The 21,116-nt window shown below is 35.3% G+C and overlaps 1 protein-coding gene across 2 annotated transcripts in view; it reads left to right on the top strand.

The window, feature by feature from the left end:
- Positions 1-20,534, top strand: part of NHLRC2 (NHL repeat containing 2) — a 63,485-nt gene extending 42,951 nt beyond the window's left edge. For both annotated transcript variants that reach the window (XM_017641468.3, XM_017641477.3), the window contains 6 exons: positions 2,426-2,525; positions 4,914-5,145; positions 5,703-5,825; positions 6,704-6,913; positions 7,901-8,120; positions 13,123-20,534. In XM_017641468.3, the coding sequence (XP_017496957.3) occupies positions 2,426-2,525; positions 4,914-5,145; positions 5,703-5,825; positions 6,704-6,913; positions 7,901-8,120; positions 13,123-13,379 (1,142 nt within the window). In that variant the 3' untranslated portion in view covers positions 13,380-20,534. The remainder of the gene's footprint in view (positions 1-2,425; positions 2,526-4,913; positions 5,146-5,702; positions 5,826-6,703; positions 6,914-7,900; positions 8,121-13,122) is intronic.
- Positions 20,535-21,116: the final 582 nt, after the last annotated feature.

Raw genomic sequence — 21,116 nt, 5'->3', positions numbered from 1 at the left:
ATGTCAAAGAAATAATCAATCTTCTCATGTTTTCTTCCGTCTGCTACTTCTATAGCTTTTCTTCTTCCTTCCTAATTACAGCCCTTTAGTAGAATTCATGCCTGATATTTAAAATTACTGAGTATCATAATTCTTCCAAGCAGTGAAGATACCTCAAGACAAGCGCTGGGCATAGAAGCCACAGGGCATAAATCTGCAAAAAAGTAAAACGCTAACCTTTTCAAAGAATATTACTTCTCTCTCACTTACCAAATTTACATTTCCCTGTATGGCCCCGGAAGATGACTGGTTAGCCAGAGACGGGTAAGTTTCCTCAAGGGAGGAACAACCTGAGACAGGCACAGTCGCAGGGGGGCCATCAGGTGAGAAATTGGGGGTCAACAGAGGTGAGTCTTAGAACCTCACCCCCCCTGTTTTGAGAGAAATCTTCTACATCCGTGGATGTTTTGTTGCCCTTGTCTAGCTTGGATTAATACTTAGGCTATAGGCACAGACCTGATCATCTACCCTTGCCTTCTTATAGCACTAACTTAAGCTTTCTATTTTTATCTTACATCTACCTACCACTTCAGCATTTTATTTAAAAAAAAAAAAACATTAGGGAAAAATGTGGGATTCACATATAAATCAAGTATAAAAATCAAATGAATAATCACATCTGGCTTGATTATTTATAGTTCATGATGTGTGATCAAAACCAAAAGTTTCTGTGATGACTGCCCTTGTACTGTTCACCATGTAAGAACTTGCTTGTTATGCTTCAGAAGATTGGAGACTGTTGAGAGTTAGGCTTGGGGTCGATTAATGATTGTGCATTGAGTCCCATATACAGAATTTTATTGTTGCAAACAACCATTTGATCAATAAATATGAGAGGTGCCCTCTCTCAAAAAAAAAAAAAAAGTGTTGATAGCAGAAACCCTTGTCTCATTTCTGCCCTCGGGGAGACCCTGTCAGTGCTCCGGCTGCCGTAACACAGCGCCACAGGCTGGGTGGCTTAAACAACAGAAATTTATTTTCTCACAATTCTGGAGGGTAGAAGTGCAAGGTCAAGGGGCCAAAATGATTGGTTTCTGGTGAGAGCTCTTCTGGTTTATAGACAGTCACCTTTGTACTTTGTTCTCACATAGGAGGGGCAAAATAAAGTAATCATGAAAAGCTCTTATCTAATTTTAAGATGATTAAGCAGAGACTGAGGCCCCAGAATATATGGATGCCGTTGTCACTTCTCATACAATTTATGTTTATAAAAATATTTGACAATGAAAAGTTATGTTGAAATAAACTGTGTTCTTTAGATTTCATAGGATAGCAATTAACACAAAGAGGCAACATGTAAAGTAGATTTTTCTGTTGAACTGCCTTGGTTCACACTCCAGTTCCTTCATTTATTCTGTGATCCTGGCAAGTTACCAAACCGCTCAGCCTCAGTGTCTACATTTGTAAAGAAGGGCCTAATAATACCACCTGTCTCCTGGGGTTTTAGAAAATTTAAGTGTACAGTGCTTAGCACATAGCAAGCACAATTTATTGAGGACTATCATCATTATTTTTCTTGTTAAATTGAAATACACTTGAAGGTAGAAAAATTTCTTCTGGACACAAACTACTTGAAGTTCATGAAAATACAAATAAAATAAAATAGCATTACCAAGATATTTTTTAGCATTGTTTGACCAAATTATTTTGGTTGAAATGTCTCCATTACATGTAAAAGTAGCATCAGAATACAGCTTAGATTAAAATAATTAAATACTTTAATTGACTTATGAAATAGAGCCTTGTCACATTATAAATTGTAACTTCAGTCTAAAAAGGTAGAAAACTATTGCAGTAAAGAGCTGTATTTAATATTTTGTGATCTTAAATTTTTGCATGCCAACTATATCCTTTCGAAAGTTTTACAACAGATTTTTAAATAGCAATTGTAATATGTATCTCAGTCTAAAAGCTAAAACTATGGCAGAATTATACATTTTTTTAAACGGTTAAAAGAGACAGTTCTGTCCTGAGAGGGTGGTCAAAGAACTTGTTACTAAAGCCTATGATTTAGGTGATTGTTGCTAGATATTTGACTGGCAGAGTTTCCTTGGAGAGTTTGTATCACCCCACTTCTTCTATCAGATAAAATAAGACATCAAATATTTTAAAATATTGTGCTGAGACATGCAGAGGGACATGTTGCTATTTATAATACTTTGGATTTCTGTTAATTCACAGGTAAATTGCTAGTCTAAAGAAGTGAACTTTAGAAGTTTAAACAAGGCAAATTGAAAAACTTCCCAAACCAACTTAAAATATTGCAAATATTTTTTCTTTGTCTATTGGATGATTCATAAACATATTGCTGTTCAAATTTCTGAAGCATTGCAATGTTTGTATTAGCCAAATACATACATCATAATTACTGTTTATTTTTGTAAAGGTTCAGAGGTCCAAAGAGATGACATCCTGTGGATAGCCATGGCAGGGACTCATCAGATATGGGCACTCCTGTTGGACTGTGGCAGACTACCAAAGAAAAAGTAAATGGCAGCACCTCTCTTTGGGTAAACTGCGTGATTAGAGTTCACAGAATTCCCTTTCCCAACGTCACCATCCTCCCCACACTCACTGTGCTAGTCAGGGTATGCTGGGCTATCCCATCATAACAACCAACCCAGATCCTTGGTGGCTGAAGACAAGGTTTGTTCTTTCTCCTCACATAGGTTGCCTGGGGAGCACGCCTCTGCCACCAAGCTTATGAAGCAGCCCCCATCAGGAGCTTTGCCAGTCCTCCTGGTAGAGAGTGGGGGCGAGTGAGTGGCTGCTCAAGCTTCTCCTCGGAAGTGACATGCATCACTTCCACCTATTTCATCAGCTAAAGTAGGAGCCTGGGAAGAGCAATCCTACCAAGCTCCAGAAAGAGAACTGGAAATATTTGGTGGGGACTCACCTTTTAACACGTACTTTAAATATTTGAGTATTGCATAGCCGAGTGGTTAATAGCTCAGGTTTTGTAGTCAGGACTAAGATTGAATCCTGGCTTAGCTGCTTATCTTTGTGAGCTTAGAGAACCACTTTAATTTTCTGAGCCTCAGCTTCCTTATTTATGTCCACCTCGTACACTAGTTTTGAGAATTAATATGTATGAATTGCTCAGTCTAGTGCCTGGCATATACAGATGTGGGTAGCTTTGCTGTCACTATTGCGGATCTGAAGATGAAAAAGTAGTGTCTGTACAGTTTATGTCTTTTCTATAGAGCATTTTTCTCCCTAACACCCCAGGCAGAGTTGACCATACTCTTCTCTGTGACCACACTATACTCGTATGTACTTATATTACTGCACTGATAAAGTTGGTTCTGTCTCCCCCCAGTCCCTCCCTCCCTTCCTTCTTCCCCCTTTTTCTTTCTCTCTCTCCCCTTCTGTTTTTGGTTGCACTTACTTGGTTATATAACTATAAGCTCCTATTAGATTACCTCTTAAAGAGCCTTTCTCTCTCATTTTATGTCCCCTATGCCTAACCCTGTATCTGATACATAATAGGAGCTCAGTAAGGATTTGCAGAATAAATACATTAGTGAAAGTCACAGATCTTAAAGACTGTCAGATCACCAGAGAAAGTAAATGTCAGTCATCTTAGTTAACCTTGATCAGTAGAAAGAAGGTTATACAGATAATCCAAGATATCAGGTATTCTGGATACTATGTATTTGGGTGTGTGTTGCTTTGTATGATGTTTTAAACATTTTATCATGTATGATATATATTTATATATTTATATAATATATATTTTATATGATAATACATACATACATACATATATATATATAGTACTGCAGGAAACTCCTTTTTAAAACTGTTAAGATTCCTTGCAGTAATTACCTTTTGACATATATGTCCTACATATGAGTTACACATGTATTCTCTATTTTTATGAGTACCTTTAATAAGTAGCCATGTTTTGTACATTCTGTATCCCTTTGCCTCCACTAATTAGCATGGGGGACATGCCAACCATTAAGTGATTGATGATCATTTTAGACTTTTGCATGTTGTGCTGGTTTGGAAGTGATATACATATATATATATATATACACATACATATATATGTATGTGTATATCTATATATCTAGTCTCTTTTTTGTATCCTAAGTCAACTTATTCCCTTTCCTCAACACAAGACACTACTTATGTCCTCTTTACAATCCCTCTGGCATAAACTTAGAAACCAAGATGTAAGACTTTCTCTGCATTAAAGGAATCATTGCAATAGTCCTTTAAATACAAACTTCCCTAGTGTATATAAGAAATTAATTTGTACAGCTGATTAAAGCAGCATAATCATCCTGCTTCATTTTCTTTAAATGGGTACAGTTTGACCTGGCTATCTTTCAAAAATGATTAATTCCTTTTACTGGTCTCTATTCATATACCTGAAAACAAACATTTTTAAGGAAAATTTAAGCTTTAAACTATCAAGAATAACATAGTCCTCTAAACTCCCTTTCAAAACCTAATACTGCATGAAGCTAAGAAATGGTCCAGAAGTTAAGGTAGGATCCAGCTGTACCTACCTCTGACCATTTGAAAAAAAAAAAAAACTACCTTTCAATGATATGATCATTATTCTTGTGAATCTTATAATTCGAACCTTGTCAGAAGTTTCCCATCTGGCCATTGAGAATAGTTTCAATTTTGTGTATGTCAAAAAAAGAGGGTAGAAAGTTCCCTATGCAGTGGATAAATAATTTAATTACTAGAAAAGCTATAGTGAAAACTGACTTGACAACTTAACAAAGCCAAGATCATTAGATTTTTTTTTACAATGCTTATCACCATTGATGTAATCATTTTCATTGGTTTGTTTTATAACTAAATTGGGTACAATGTAACAATGTTGAATTCACCTACAAACTTGTCCTTTTCAGTGAGTTAAAAAAAGGAACCTGCCTTCGGTTTGCTGGAAGTGGAAATGAAGAGAATCGCAATAATGCATATCCTCACAAGGCAGGTTTTGCCCAACCTTCAGGTCTGACTCTGGCCTCCGAGGAACCCTGGAACTGCCTGTTTGTAGCAGACAGTGAGAGCAGCACAGTGAGAACCGTCTCGCTGAAAGACGGAGCAGTGAAGCACCTTGTAGGAGGAGAACGGGACCCCACGGTAATGAAGATCGCTTTTGCATGATTGCTCAGACACTTTACCAAGCTTGCAGTTTTTTAAATTGTGAAAAGATAAAATTTAGGAGATAAAGTTCTTCCCTTATTCATAAATTAAAATGGCAGTCAAACCAAAGGAAATGTGAATATAGAGAGACACAAGTTTAACACAACTATCTAAGAAAAGTAAACTTTACTTGATTACACATAAATGTCAGGGCTTCAGGGAGAAAGGACGGATAAAACATTGATAACCAAGAGAAAAGAAAAATGTAAATTAGATTTGGCAGTAGGGCACAAAGGGCACTAGATTAGTTCACTTGACCTGTTTCTGACTAGATGTGTGATTATTGTGAATAAAACTACCATGTACCACAAATACGGGTTCAAATTTCTATTATTTTTTACAGTCTTAATCAAATACCCATCCTTATTTATATGAAATCAAACCTTTTCCCTTTTAAGTAGCGTATACAGATATCCTAAATTTCACTTTCTATCCTAACAAAGCACTGTAAAAATTTAATATATGCTGTTTCTTTCTTTTAAAAAAAATAAAAGAATTTATTTGCTTTTGGTGATGTTGATGGAGTAGGAATCAATGCAAAGCTTCAGCACCCACTTGGAGTAACTTGGGACAGAAAGAGGAATTTACTTTACGTGGCAGACTCTTACAATCACAAGGTGGGTCTTGACAGTTATAATACCCTGCGTTTCCTCTGTGATATTTAAAGTGCTGAAAAATCTGTGAGCCTCCTACAGCTGCCACTCTGAAATACAGAGGAGTAAGTCTTTGACAACTAATTATATGAAAGTTGTTCTGTTCTGGGTCCTTTCTTTGCAGAGAGCATACAATGGCACTCTCAGCTGGGGAAAGGACTAAACAAAGTCCCAATGGCTATTGCCAAAAATGGGGAATTGCAGCCCATCAAAGCTACTTATAACATAGTAAATAAGGTGGCAGGTAGCAGGGAAATTAATGTGTCAACTAAGAAAGATTCATTTTTGAACTGTTACAATGCCTATTAGCAAATAATTCCATTTTTTTCTCTGCTGCATTGACTCTTCAACTGTTCCCATTTTTATTGCATTTTTTAAATTAAAAATCAGTGGAAAATAAATGTTAATACTTTGTGATGAGAGACCATAAATATAATTGAGACACAACTGGGAATCATTAGGTTTAACATAAGTAGCAGATCCTCAGCCAATATTAGATGTTCATGAGAAGAAAGTCAGTTCAGCTGTATCTCTTGTGAGGCAAAACTAACATTTACAAATTTTTAATTCAAGAAATAATTTCATCAAAGATTACTGCTAGAAGACAAGATGTACCTGGGGATTTTATATCATTTGTAGCTTTCAGAATGTAATATTCTTCCCTCAGACTGTTAATTTGAATATGTGGCTTTTTAAGAAAATATGGAAATGCTTATACTTTTTCCGAGATCTCTTAAGAACACTAATGGAAATCCTTAGTTCTCTGGCTTGCTTGATACTACATTTTACTACAAACTTGAGATTGAGCTTCAGATATATAAATTTTTGTTCTTCCTTTTTAGATTAAAGTTGTGGATCCAAAAACAAAAAACTGTACAACATTAGCAGGAACTGGAGATTCAGGAAATGTTACCAGTTGCAGTTTTACCGAATCAACTTTTAATGAACCAGGAGGCTTGTGCATTGGAGAGAATGGTCAGTTATTATATGTGGCGGACACCAATAATCACCAAATTAAAGTGATGGATTTAGAAACAAAAATGATTTCTGTGGTAAGTAAGCTTAAAGTGTAAATTAAAAGGGTACCCTTTTAAGAATGATAATGGTCCACACAGAACAGAGACACTTTTCATTAGGCCATCTCTGTCCACGGGTGAGAGTTAAATATATAGTTGAACAGTAAATGAAAGACTTCAGAGATACCCTGTTGTTTTCAAAATAAAAATTCCATATTTGCCAAGAGGGTTTGAGAAAGATAGTAGAAATTGGAGATAATCTGATGAACTTTCAGAAAAGGAGAAAAGAAATGGACTTAAATCTATGTGTAAATGTAGAGACATACACACACTATATATACAATGTGGGCTGGGTCGTTTGGGGTTATTTTTTTAATGATCCTTAGATCAATGTGTCATCTTTGTTTCCTATGGTAGAGCCATTACCAGATGACCTTCCAAAGGAAGCTCTAGAAGCCACATTTCTCAAGGCGTTGAAAGTAACATTGGAAGAAACTGAAAAAGTTCTAATTAATTTTTAAAGATGACATGGTCTCTAATAAAAATTTTTAAACTATCTCTTGAAAAAATTTCAAGAGGTTTGTATTTCTAAAATTCTAGGAATTTCCAAAATAAGTTTTGAAGTAACACAGATAGTCATAACGTAAGTGTAATTTCTCTTGACATAGATCTGATATAAGATAAATGGCATCTTCTTACAGTTGGCAAGGAAAATTATAAGGATGTATATCCAGTACATTTAAATTGATTAAGTTTTAATTTCCAGCCATCTATTAACATTGGACAGTTAACTTGTTTCATTCATAAGTATTAGTAATCTTTGCCGGGATGAAATACTTTTCTGAACCTACAAAATAATCATGAGGACGTTTAAGTAAACACATTATAATTCAAATTAGAAGGCAATTAAGTTTCATTGACATAGAACCTCATTCTTCTGCTGTAGTCTAAAAATAAGCTTTCTTACTCCACAATTACTATAAAGTACTTGTGCTTTAATAAACAGATTGTCTTATTTCGTAGCTCCCAGTCTTCAGATCTGAAAATGCTGTGGTAGATGGCCCATTCCCAGTAGAAAAACGGAAGACATTACCCAGACTACCTAAATCTGCTCGAGCCATCACACTTTCTCCAGTAGCTGCATCTCCAGGCCAGACCCTTCAGTTCAAGCTAAGACTAGACCTCCCATCAGGCACAGAGCTAACTGAAGGAGCACCCAGTTGCTGGTTTCTAACAGCTGAAGGTATGAGAATAATCTTGCAAATATTCTACAACTTCTTGATGTTTAATCTATTTTTCTCATTTGTTATGTGATATGATATTTTTACTCTGTAGCTGCACAGGATTTGAGGGAGGTTTTGTGAAAAAGTAGACCCAGCTCTAATCCCACTTCAGCAGTTTCCTTTAGTCTTTGAGATTCTTTCCTTCCTTTTGTTACAGAACAGGGCAACTCATCCAAAGCTACCCAGTCATAATTACCCCCATTTGCTATTAGGCCAGTGCTTCCCGCGAAGCACATTGCTGGAGTCTCAGAATAATGGGTCTCTGAGTATTAGAACTAAAAGGCACAAAAAGACATCATCTGTCCTATAGCTCTTATTTTATAATAAGGGGACTAACAGCTCAGAGAGAGAAAGTGATTTGTTCAAAGGCATATACTGAATTAAGTCAAAAGATGAAATTTGAATCTGCTAGTTCTTAGTGACTTTTTCATTACGCTACTCTTATCTCAAAACTAGCTGGAGTTACTAGCCATAAAAAGGAAATGTTTTTAAAAAGACATAAAATTCAAAGCCACCAATTACACATTTGGACCTTAAAAAGGTTTCTAAACCTTACTGTCAGATTCTGTGCTTAACTCATCATGGTTTGTGGACCAGCACCAGTCCATGGTGTGCGCTTTGAGGGGCACTGTTCTGGGGCACTAGGACATACAGAGATCAAGGAGACGGAGGCGATACGTAGCTTGGACAGTAAGTGAAGCATGAAGACTGAAGTGAACAAGCGAGTAAGAGTAAAACCAAGCAAGTAGTTTCCTGGAGCCAGTGTTTTAAGTTGGAGAGGGTGATCAGCTGTGTCAATATTGATAAGGTAAGAGAAGGCCTAAGAATTGATCATTGATTTCACTTTATAGAGTTCATTAATGTCCTTGACCAGAGCCATTTCAGGGTGATGAAGGATGCCTGATTAAAGCAGGTTAAAAAAGGGAGAGGGACTGGAGAAAATAAATGTAGGCGACACTTTGAGGAGTTTAGCTGAAAAGAAAATAGAGCAGTTGCTAGAAGGGGGAAATGGAATTGAGAGAACAACATGTTTGTATTATTGATGGCAGAGACCTAATAGGGAAAAGAATGGATATACGGTGGAGGTGGGTCTCCTTTAGGATGAGAGGGGATGGGACCTGGTGCACAGTCCTTTGCCAAGGATGTGGACATTTCCATGGTAAGACAGAGGGCCCAGGTGTGGCCCAGTGGTCTAGGTGGGGAACTACGGAGGGTGGACTTCTGGGAGCTCTTTCCTGGGTGCTTGTGTCATCAGCTGGGGGTAATGAGAGCGAGGGGGTAAGGCTCTGGAGGTTTGAAGAGAGAAGAGTGTCATCCGGGGGCTGGGATAGTGACTAGACATGAAAGTGTGGAAGTGTGTGTGTGCTGTGATTGCTGAGCATCCAGAAGGCTCCGCTTGAGGCTGCTGTCCTGAATTTAAAGCTGGCCTAGTCCATGTGAGGGCTGTTTTTGTTCATCCAGGTGTGGCCACAAGGCTGCAGACCGTGCAGGTGGAGTACTGCTATACTGGCTGAGTGGTGTTGATTAGCAGGTCTGCTGTAGTGCCAGGTAATGAATGACCCATCAACTTAGGTCTAGGAGTCCTGACCCAGTATTAATTGTGTCCACCTCCGGTAATACGGTGATTAACATCTCAGATTCTATTCTGAAGAATTAAATTGATTTTCCCCTTCAGTAGGATATTTTTTAAAAGCACATGCCTTCTTTTAGCAGAAGTAACTTGACACAGGCTCTTTCCAATTCAGTTGATTGTTTATCTTTTCCAGAGAGTGTCCAGCAAAAGCTTTAGAGCTTTCACCTGCTGTTCATCTTATTTCAGAAGTATGATTAACCTGATTTACAAGTTACTAGGCCTGAAGCTGCATTTTCCTCTTTAGAGATGCTGGAGGTAACATTTGAGCCCCATTACTCACTTACTACAAGAAAATGGGTGCCAAAACTGTATCTTAAAAGTGTGCCATTCAAGTAGAAGAATAAAGCCTTGTTGGAGGATATGTCATTGAACATAAATGAAATACTGTGATCAGAATCCAGACAGAGCCTTTGTCCTCACTCACTAATTTGTAATCTTTTAATCTAAAAACACTTCCTGTTTTGAGTCTATTCTCAAAGTTACTGTAAATCATGTAAAGATGTGCATGTGTGTTTGAATCAAGAATGCAAAGTGACTTCACTAATTTATAGTAAGGAATCGTACACTGCTTGCCTTACAGCAGTGCTTTCCAGCATCTCAGGGTAGACAGCAGTTCTAAGGGAGCATCCCGGTGCTTTGCCTAAGGATCCCCCTCGGTCCTGGCCTCCCGCACTCTTGCTCACACTCTCCGCAGGCTTCCGTTTCCTCGCCGACTGCCCCTACCTCGTGCCCTCTCACACATTGCTCTTCTGTACATTACCCAGATCCAGGCTTTATGCTTTCTTACCTTGGTACATTCTCAGGGCAGAGGCGCTGTACTGAAACTACTCACTTGGTATCCAGAGAGAACAGAGAAATCTTGGTGGACTAGCCAGGAGGAACTGCTGGATTACGGTTTGCAAGGCTGGCTCGGGTGATTGATTGAGCTTGTGGAAGACCACCCTGCCTACCTCCCACAAGAGACAGGGGCAGAGCTTTCTGAACAGGAGAGTTCTCAAATGCCGGCCATTGGTCCTCAGTCCTTTATTGGTTCAGATCAAGTCCTCAGCTGCCAGCTTAACTGTCCTGCCTGTGTCCATTAGTCTGAAAGCAATTGCATCAGTTGGAGATCACTGTTAATGTAATTTCTCTGTCATGAAAGCAGTGGATTGTTTTTTAAATAGAATATTGACAGACTAGCATGTTTGTTTTAACTCTGTCAAACACACAAATTAATTTTGAATCATTGGAATACAAAATACAGATAGTATTAAAGGAAAGTGGAGTAGTCTATAAAGTCAGCTTTCATCATTTGTCCAAGATACTGGCCATGTTTGTGTTGTATGGGGTCAGATAGCTTCCAGGCAAGAATCCTAGTAATTTAAGGGTTTTGAAAATTATTTTCTAGGTTACATTTCCACACTTAAGATTAAAGGACATTTTTTCTTCTTGGCCAATTCTTCATAGACACACACTTTTAACTAAACTTCGGTCTGTGTAATCTTAAGGATGTCAGCAATGTGAAAATTGTAAGCTTAAAAAAAGGCATTATAAATGCATTATTAGCATATTTCACAAATCCCACATGTGATGTATCTGAAAAATATCTAAAGCATTTGCTGTGTTTTATTTCTAGAATTAGACATTAAAATAACACATTATTATTTTTCTCTTTGATTTAAAAGACAAGTTCTTCACTAATCTAACTAGCAAAATCAAACATTAAATAAACATACTCAAATCCAGAAATAAGCAAGGGCCAAAGAATTTTGAAGAGAACTTTAAAAGAATTGTTTAAAAAGCTCGGCACTTAACTCTAGATTCTCCACCTTTCATCTACTCCTTAGTCATGTTTGAAAAATCAAGTGTGAGAAAATTACGTCAGTCAACAGAATATTAGAAGTAGTAAACTAAAGAAGAGGTGGAGAAAACCAGTGGAGGCAGGTGCTCTGAGTCTGTCAACTCATCCTGAGGTCAGAAAAGCCAAAAAGTAGATACAGAATTTCATCACTACTCAATAGACAGTCCTGTTTTTGTACAGCTGGCCTCTGGTCATTGATGAGTCATTAGATTAAGTTCCAGGTACAGTTGACCGGTGAACAACATGGTTTTGAAGTGTACAGATCTTTTAATCTTTTAATCTAAAAACACTTCCTGTTTTGAATCTATTCTCAAAGTTACTGTAAATTATGTAAAGATGTGCATGTGTTTGAATCAAGAATGCAAAGTGACTTCACTAATTTATAGTAAGGAGTCATATACTGGATTGGATTTTCTTAATAAATGCATTGGAAAATTTTTTAGAGATTTGTGATAATTTGAAAAAGACAAACCACATAGCCTAAAGTATCACAAAAATGAAGAAAAAATTAGGTATGTCATGGATGCATAAAAATTCATGTAGACACTAGGCTATTTTATCATTTACTACCATAAAATCAACAGTTGGCTCTTAATAGTTTAATTTTGGGAGAGTCAAGTAATACGTGAATTTTTGACTGTGCAGGAGTCAGCACACTGTTGAAGAGTCAACTGTCCTCTGTTTAAGGCGGATGCATGTCCTGCATTTCCCAAATGCTGGCTCTTGACATCTAATCCCTCTGAAGCTGAGTGTCAGTGTGAGCACGTGCTTCCTCAGTGTGACACGTGTGTTCCTTCTGAGAAGATACACTGGATTAATAAAGATACTTAAAATATTTTAATACTAAAAGGTTTAAAGATTTCTAGTGATTTATTGGACTTTTCTTCCTTAGATAATCTATGTTTTTAAGTCTCGGAAGTCTTATGTATTAAAATGAGATAGACAAAATTTCTTAGTTTTTACATTGAGTCTGCCAGAATAATATATACAGTGTTAGTTGTTGCTATAAAAATTTATATTTTAGATATTCAGTAATTCAGCATTATCTTAACTTGAATTTCACTGCAAAGTTTATACATACACTTTTGTATCCTTAGATTGTTTTGTAGTTTTCATCTTATATTCCTGAGCACTTTATGGTAAAATGATTTGTTTTCTGAAGCATCCTTTATTTATTTCTAGAACTTAAAAGGTTTTGTTTTTAACTTCAGATATTAAGGATCATAACCATATTTGCAACATTCAGCTTGATTTCAGTAGAAATAAATTTATTTTACAGTGTTCAAAGGAAGAATTACAATAATTTGATATAAAGATCATTAGACTGGGGTCTTCTCCTGAGTGGTCATTATACCTTATGTGTGTTTATTCCTTCACACAGAGCATAATGCCTGGCACTTCAGTGGCTTTCAGTTAAAATTTGTTGATTGAATAAATCTGATTTCCTACTTCTTATACAGTCCGAATAATTTACCTTTTTATTTTCTAGGCAATGAATGGCTTCTTCAGGGACAGACACAGTCTGGAGAAATAGAAAGCATTTCCAATCAACCAACAATCTCACTGCAGATTCCTGGAGATTGCTTATCACTTGAAGCTGTTATATCTATCAGAGTGTTTCTTTATTACTGTAGTGCAGACAGCAGTGCTTGTATGATGAAGGGAATTTTGTTCAGTCAGCCTTTACAAATAACTGATATACAAAAAGATTGCATAGCTCCAGTAGAGCTCAAGTATGTATTTTAGCAAGTTAGTTAGCAACCCATTCACCACAGCCACCTGTTTTCCATCCTTGTCATCACTGTAACTTAGGGAAAGAAGTTTTATTTCTGCCTCTGGATACCAAGAACCCATTGCTCAGCTCTAACAACTGATACTAAAATACTGCTATGCTCCTTATTTAATTATTTATTATAAAAAAATTCCTTCATTCTGGCTATGTACCAGCTGAGTCACTGACTATCATTGGAACCATGATTTTATAATCTGTGCCTCTGTTTTGCATAAGATTTAAGTCTCCACTATAGTAGAGAATGTTATCATAAGATAATTTGCAGTGAACACTGATAACAATAATCATACCAAATATTTTAACTTTTTCTACCTTTATTAATAGCAAACAGCACATTTAATGTGTAAATTTCACAAGACAAAAAAATAGTCTTTACATCATAAAAGCTTAAAGAGTGGTAAGCTCTTAAGCTCATTTACCTGGGTAGTAAATATGTTCTCTTCTATGCTTTTCTTAGTTGAGATACATTTAAAGGAGAATTTTCATCTATTTTTATTAAAAATTATTTGCTATTTTAACATACCATTATTAATGCCTTATAACTTTATACAGGAAAAGTATGTCTAACGACATACATATTCACTCCTTTTTTGTGAATAAGCAGTTTAACCAGATAATGAATGAGTCCCCCAGATATACTTCCAAGGAGAAAGAGATTTAGGAACAAATTACTACCTGTGATACTTACAATGATAATTTTAACAGCTAAATCTGATGTAAGTAGGTGTATATTGTCTTAGAAATTTATTTTCACTTGTAAGCTTTAGATTTGTTGGGTTTTGGTTTTTTTGGTTCCCATATCCAGAATTTAAATTATGCTCTTTTATTTATGTTTTAAAGGTCATGCTTAAGCCTTCAAAGTGAAAATTTCAGTGTGAAGCACTTTCATGCTATTAATATGTATAGTATATCCTAATATATTACTCTGTAAAATGTTAAGGCTGAAACGTACAGTGATTTGATGACACTGTTTTGGGGGTTTTTTTAACCCCAAAGAAAGAATCACTAGAAAATACTGAAAGTTGTTTTTTATCATAACTCTTCTTTATAACTTTTTAAAAGCCTATTCTTATTTTTACTAAAACTGATTCGACATGTTCATGATTTAATGAGCTTACAAGATTTTAAAAATATCAGGTGCACCATATTTATTTATCCAGTAAATATTTATAGACAATATGGCATAATATACTTCCCCTTCTTCAAAAACAGTGCTAAGTTTGAAGTATAATCTTTTGTGTACCATCATCTGCCCATTTCTTTACTTTTTGAAATATCATTTTAAACATTCTCTTCTTTTATTCAGGTTACCTGAATCTCTAAGTAAGGAAATGCATAGATCATGACTTTAAATTTGTGACCTGCTAAAGCTACTTTTAAAAAAAGTATAAACAAGTTAAAAGGAATCCTGTTCCTTTTTTCTCCACAAAAAAAAATATGTTGTTCTGTAAAAGGACATAAAGAGTTAATAATTTTTTATGGAGGACAGGCCAAAGTCATTTTTTTAATCTCATTTGATCTATTGTACTTCTCATTTCCAGTTGGACATGAGGAGAATATTTTGGCTTACTCTTTGCCTGCTTAAGTACATAAAGAGTTTCACTCTCTAAAAGCAGCATACATAGTTTTAACTTGCTAACATATCCAATAATACACACTGTATGCATTTTTTAGTATTACATTGAAAAATTAATTATGTATTTTCATGTACATAAAAATCCAAAAATATTTCTTAGAATCTATCAGTGTTCTTATTGTCTAGACAGAGTTTTAGGTTAGTATTAACTTATACTTTTCTTGGCTTTCAAAGTACAGTTTCATAGAACATTCTTATTCCTACTAAGCCATCGGTCTGCATTGTTTTTTACATTAAAAATATTGTTTATATGGATTAGTGTGATTTTTTGCAAATCATACTAAAGCAACATAAATGGGTTCCTAGAATTTATGACTAACACAAACCTCTTATGTAAGAAGCACTAGAAAGTTGATTTTTAAAAACTTCTTGATCCATGTTAGCCTTCTGTTTTATATAAGAGCTTATATTTTAACTTCTGCTTTCCTGACATAACTTATTATGTCCAGTGATAATTTAAAAAGAGTAAGATTTTAGTGTGGGTTACCTTAAAGTGCCAGTAATGGGGCATTACACCCACTTTGACATAATATCTGGAATCTTTGCCCTAAATTATTCTGCTCATTTGTCACTATTTTTTCCACTACTCTGTAATATCACTTCACAAATGATAGAATTTTTTTCAGAATTTATACTCAGGATTGATATGCTCCCTGAAAAGAATTTTGCTCATCTTAATATGCTATTTCAAGCAAATATTTAACTTCTTCACAAGGGAAAACTTTACAGTTTAATCACCCATACGAGTAATTTTGGCAAAGTTCAATGACTACAGAACAGTTTTCTCCTTAAGCTCTAATATAGTTAGAGCATTATTGGGCCTGCAGAAAGCTGTAAGTCTTAACATAGCCCCTCAAAAAGTTGAATTTGTGGATGTATACATGTTTGTGTTTTATATGTACACAAAAATCAACTCGAACATCTCACATAAATTCTCCTATGACCAATGTACTTTTGAGCTAATACCACTGACATAAGTTACTCTCAGCTGGTTTTTCCATAATTGAAAAACTGGGGAAGATACTGAATATACATATCTCTATAATATAATAATTTTCTGTCTGTACAAAATATTACTATTAGTTTATATCTGCCAATTAAAAAGACTTCAGTCTAACCATTATATGTGACACCATGTTGAGGAACAATCACGAAAAACTAAATTCCATAGTTAAATAACAATTGCATACAAATACATACAGAGTGACTGTCAACAGTGGCTTTCCTGAATGACAAAATTATGGATGTTTTTAATTCCTTTTTTTTTTTTCAGTGAGCAACTGAATGTGTGTTTTTAAAGATCCTAAATGAAACTGCATTGTAAGCACTTGTTATAACTTTACTAAAGTCACCTTTATTACCAAGATCAGAACATAGGTTGGACCTTTTCATCTTCAGTTCTCTTAAGTACGTGAATAGATGGAGACAAAAGTGATTATGGCTTGTTTTTCTGGTGTTTTTATTGTGTAATGCAGTGTGATGGTTAAGAGCATGGACTTCTTGGGCACTTGGATTCTAACCACGTAAGATGGGGCTACTATACCTGTCTTACGGGGTTGATGTAAGGATTCAATGAAATAGGGTTTGTAAAGCATTTTGTAACTAATGAAACTGCTAACTATTGGCTTAATGAATAATAATGACAATTTATGTACAAAAACATGACTTGATATTTTTTTGCAGCTGCAATTTCTAAAGAAAGTATTTCTCTACCAACTGATTTTTTAGCACTCCAGAGTTGGGATTCAAAAGAAATACAGTTTTCTAATAAAGCATGTTACCATTTTATAAATCATATTAAAGTTAGGAACACACCTGCAGTTTCATTAATTTTTTTTAAAGACCTTCGCACCAATGAGTAATAAACTTACTTTGAAAGGGTCCAAACATACCTTAAATCACATTGCTGTAACATATTCTCATAGTGCTTTATAAAATCTTCAAAGTGCTTTCATGCATTTTGCCTCATTTGGCCTTCAAAGTAACCTATGAATGAATCAGATAAGTAGATGTTATGTCTATTTTACAAATGAGAAAACAGCTTTAGAATGTTGTTGATGTATCTCAAGATCACACAGCTCCCAGAGTAATGCCTGCTGCTAGAACTTGGGGTTCCTGGGACAAGCAGCTGCTCAGCCAATTTTGTGAAATGGCTAAAGGGTGAATGGTGACTCGTGGATCTTTTATTTGAACACATCTCTTGATTCCTACCTCTACGAGACGTAGAATGAAAACAGCTGCAGAATTAAGAGTACCTATTTACTTTTGTGAATGCTTTCTTAAGCCTTTGCAGTATTTAAAGTAGTAAGAATAGCTAAATTTACTGAGTGTTTACTATGCGACTGACACTAGTTCTAAGTGCTTTATACATATTAATTCATTTAATCCTTACGATAACCTTATGAGGGGAGGTACTATTTTTCCTTATTTCCTTGATGAGGAAAACGAGCCAAAGAAGTTAATGCAGTTCTATCAACGTAATCAAGAGAACACATTTAGGAAGTGGCCAATCCTGAATGAATTCAACCACCATGCTCTATTGCTCCTCAAAATAGTTTCTTTTGAAAACAAATCTTTCATAGTTGCATATAGTTCTTAACAGAACCCAAGGAGTCCTAGGGATGATTGTTTTTAAAATTTAAATTAAATACATTTAACTATGCTAGCTTTTTGGACTTCATTTTACACTCATCCTTCAGGGCTGTTTGCTTGAAACAGTCTCCATAATTATTGTTTCCCAAAAGATTTTTAAGTACCTTTTTTCTTAAAGTCAGAATTAATCCAGAATTTTTCTTGGCAGATATATGGATAAAGGAATTAAGTAGCTTTTCAGTGTTAGTTCCAACAATGCTATTTTAACTGGTCTTCAAAAGGTAATTACAAGACTGTGTCATAAAGTATAACTGAAGTCTTAGGACTACCTCAACCCCAAAAAAGCTTATTCATATTTAAGAAAACTTCAGTAACCAAAATGAACTCTAGAAAGATAGTATTTGGCCAGTCAGTTAACACACACAGTCCTCTACTTACTTCACAAATAACACTGGAATGTAGACCCTGCCCCCCAGTGATTCAAATAATTCTATTATAGTAGAGTTTTACCAGGTTAACCTATCTTGCAGCTTGTGGTACTATTAAAAGGAATGAAGTAAAATGCTACATACCACTGATTATGATTCATAATCCACCAAGTACAAGAATGTAAACATCTTTTCACTGTTAGTTTTTCCAATTTAAATCAATATCGAATTTAATTTTATTATAAAATCCATAAGGAAATGTACATCAACTTAAAAGGTACTGATAATGTCATAAAGTAGAATTCACTGTCACCAATATTTCCTCCTTTTCCTCCACTTGCATATACATAGTTTATTTAAATGAAGAATTCACACCAGCCGTGAGTGACTATTTTGTATTGAATAATTAAAAGTTTGCTTTTAAAAAAATTTTCCTTGAAAGGGGGTGATATAAGGAATGGTATTAAGAGTTAGAGGTTTGACTGATGGCCTAAATGTACTCCATGACCAGCAAACCTTGGCCCGTACCATCTAGACCTGCAGGTTAGACTGGCTGCGTCCAGCTTGCGGGTGGCGGGTCTGACCACAGAGCCTGGGTAAAGGGGAATGGGGGTTCAGGAGGGGCCTCCTCTGATTGCAACCCCTCCATTTCTTAGTGTGCTGGTTTGGTTTAATTATTTTCCAAGGTTAGAGATGGAAAGTGAAAACCCTAGATACTTGCTGTGGAATGTTTGCCTATTATAGTAATTAACTGGTTTGGTGTGTCCCTCTTAGCGCTGTCACTCTCAAGTGTACCAAAGGACAGCTTGTTCTGTGAAAGCCCCATTACTGAAAGGAAAGAATCACAGGTATTTTTCCAAGTATACCTCCCTGCCCATACCAGCACCCATACACTAAGCAAGCACAGAGGGGCATGAAGCCAGCACACCCTCGTGGTTTTGTAACGCCTGGCACGGTATGAATCCTCTAGGCCTGGTGTGTTTCAGTAGTACAGAGTCATGCAAAATGTCATATTTCTTTTTTTAATGTTAAGAACATGAAACTGAGTTATGTGGAGAAACAGAATTTATTACCTTTTGCTTTCAATATACTTGGTTACATATTTACATTTGAGATTAAGTGAAATGAGCCTGCATAATACTGAGAAATAGAGGGGAAAAAATCAAGCTTTCAGATTTAAATATGCCCAGTTTAAACAGTATTTTTGATTCTTTATCTACTGTGCTATACTCAAGAGAAATAATAAGTTCAAAGTATATAGGGCAAAACAGTTGATAAATTATGGTGATGAAGAGTAAAAATAGATATATTCCTTCCTGAAAATTTAGGACTGCCATGTAAGTAGCTTCTGTTTTTAGAATTTGTAGTCATTATTCTTAGTCCCACCAGAAGTATAATCATTCTGTGAGCATGTACAGGATGGCTACCTGTTTTGTTTTTACACTACTCAAAACTCTAACAAGTTTTTGTTTGTATAGAGCTGAAATTTATTGTTTATGCATGCCTGTGATACCCATCATCTGAATTTACCTGCAAAAAATACACTCCACTTCCTCTCCACACCCTAGGCTCCTCTCTCTTTAAAAACAATAGTCATTTCTATAGAAGTTTCAGCAAGGAACTATGGTTACACAAATAACACAGCAAAATGATTTTGTTGTGGTAAGATTTTTTTTTCTAGAATACCTAATAATATCTCACTTTTCAAAGGAGAAGAACAATACCCTCTGTGACTTTAAAATTAATTTCTCTCTACTTTGCAATATATACCTTCCTAACTATATTTTACATAGCTTAATATTTTTTGAAAGCTTGAAATACTGTCAGGGTACATTGTGAGCCAGTTTAGAAATGTTTTCATTGCTGTCATCACTTTACCTGTGGATTATGGACAAATCAGAGTTTGCTGTATGGTTGAAATATATACATAAAATCACTTTCAAATCATAATGTTTCATAAATTTGTCAGACACCCATCTTTTGTGTGGTTAAAGTTGCGGTTTTATTTCTGAGAATAGAGTTGGTCTGCTGTGGTGACCTCATATCTGTCACCCCAAAGGTTTGATTAATTATTTTTTTCTCCAAAGATAAAAATGCAATGGAAATCCTACTTACAAGTTGTAGTATTGATATTTCCATTCATAATCTAATTGTAAAAGAATTTCCTTGGTCTGCATTTTTTAACTTTCATGTAGACAGATTAATGTATTTTTTACAACGTTTTCTACATTTATTTCAAGACTACTTTCAGTGACTTTGTCAAGTGCATGCGTTAACAGAAGATGGTTTGGAGTGAAAGTGTGCCATGGCCTGCTGTACCAACTCAGAGGTGTAATATAAGTAATTATAGAAAGCAGGAACGTGTTATACTGTACACTGAAACCGAATGCCTCTTTTCTAAAACTTTGTACATTTTTTCATGAAATAGATTAAATATTTTCTCTCTAAAGCTATGTTTCTGTTTCTAACGTACTTTTTGTTTTAAGTATGTCATGAGATACTTTTACTGCTTAGAAACCTGTCAGATTGGACTTTTGAGGAAATGAGCTTAATTGAAAAAATAGATATGCAAACAAAAATTCAAAATAAAGTTATGCAATCATAATTATAATAGACCTTTTAAAAAATATTCAAAAAAGGTGGTCTATTCAATAAATGGTACTGGAAACATTTGAAAAAATGGATTTCTACTTGACACAATATACAGAATTTAAAAGGAATTATTGACAACATAAAAATTAAAAATACAAAAATGCCAGAAGAAATGAAGGAGAATATCTATAGTGTCGGGAGTGGGGATGGCATTTCTGTGAATGACCTGAAACCCAAAAGCAATCATGGGAAAGACTGATATATGTGACTAGAAAAAAATGAGAAGTTAATATGAGAAACAAAATTATTTTCAAACATAAAATTGGGCATAGAGTTAATCCAATTAATATGTGAGGGGCTCCTACGTACTGATAACAGAAAGATATCCCAGTTGGAAAACAGGTGAGGAATATGAGACTACAGTTGACGAAGGGCACAGTGAT

The sequence above is a fragment of the Manis javanica genome, chromosome 7 (assembly GCF_040802235.1).
Source record: "Manis javanica isolate MJ-LG chromosome 7, MJ_LKY, whole genome shotgun sequence".
Lineage (NCBI taxonomy): Eukaryota > Metazoa > Chordata > Mammalia > Pholidota > Manidae > Manis > Manis javanica.
This window is presented reverse-complemented; position numbering and strand designations above follow the sequence as displayed.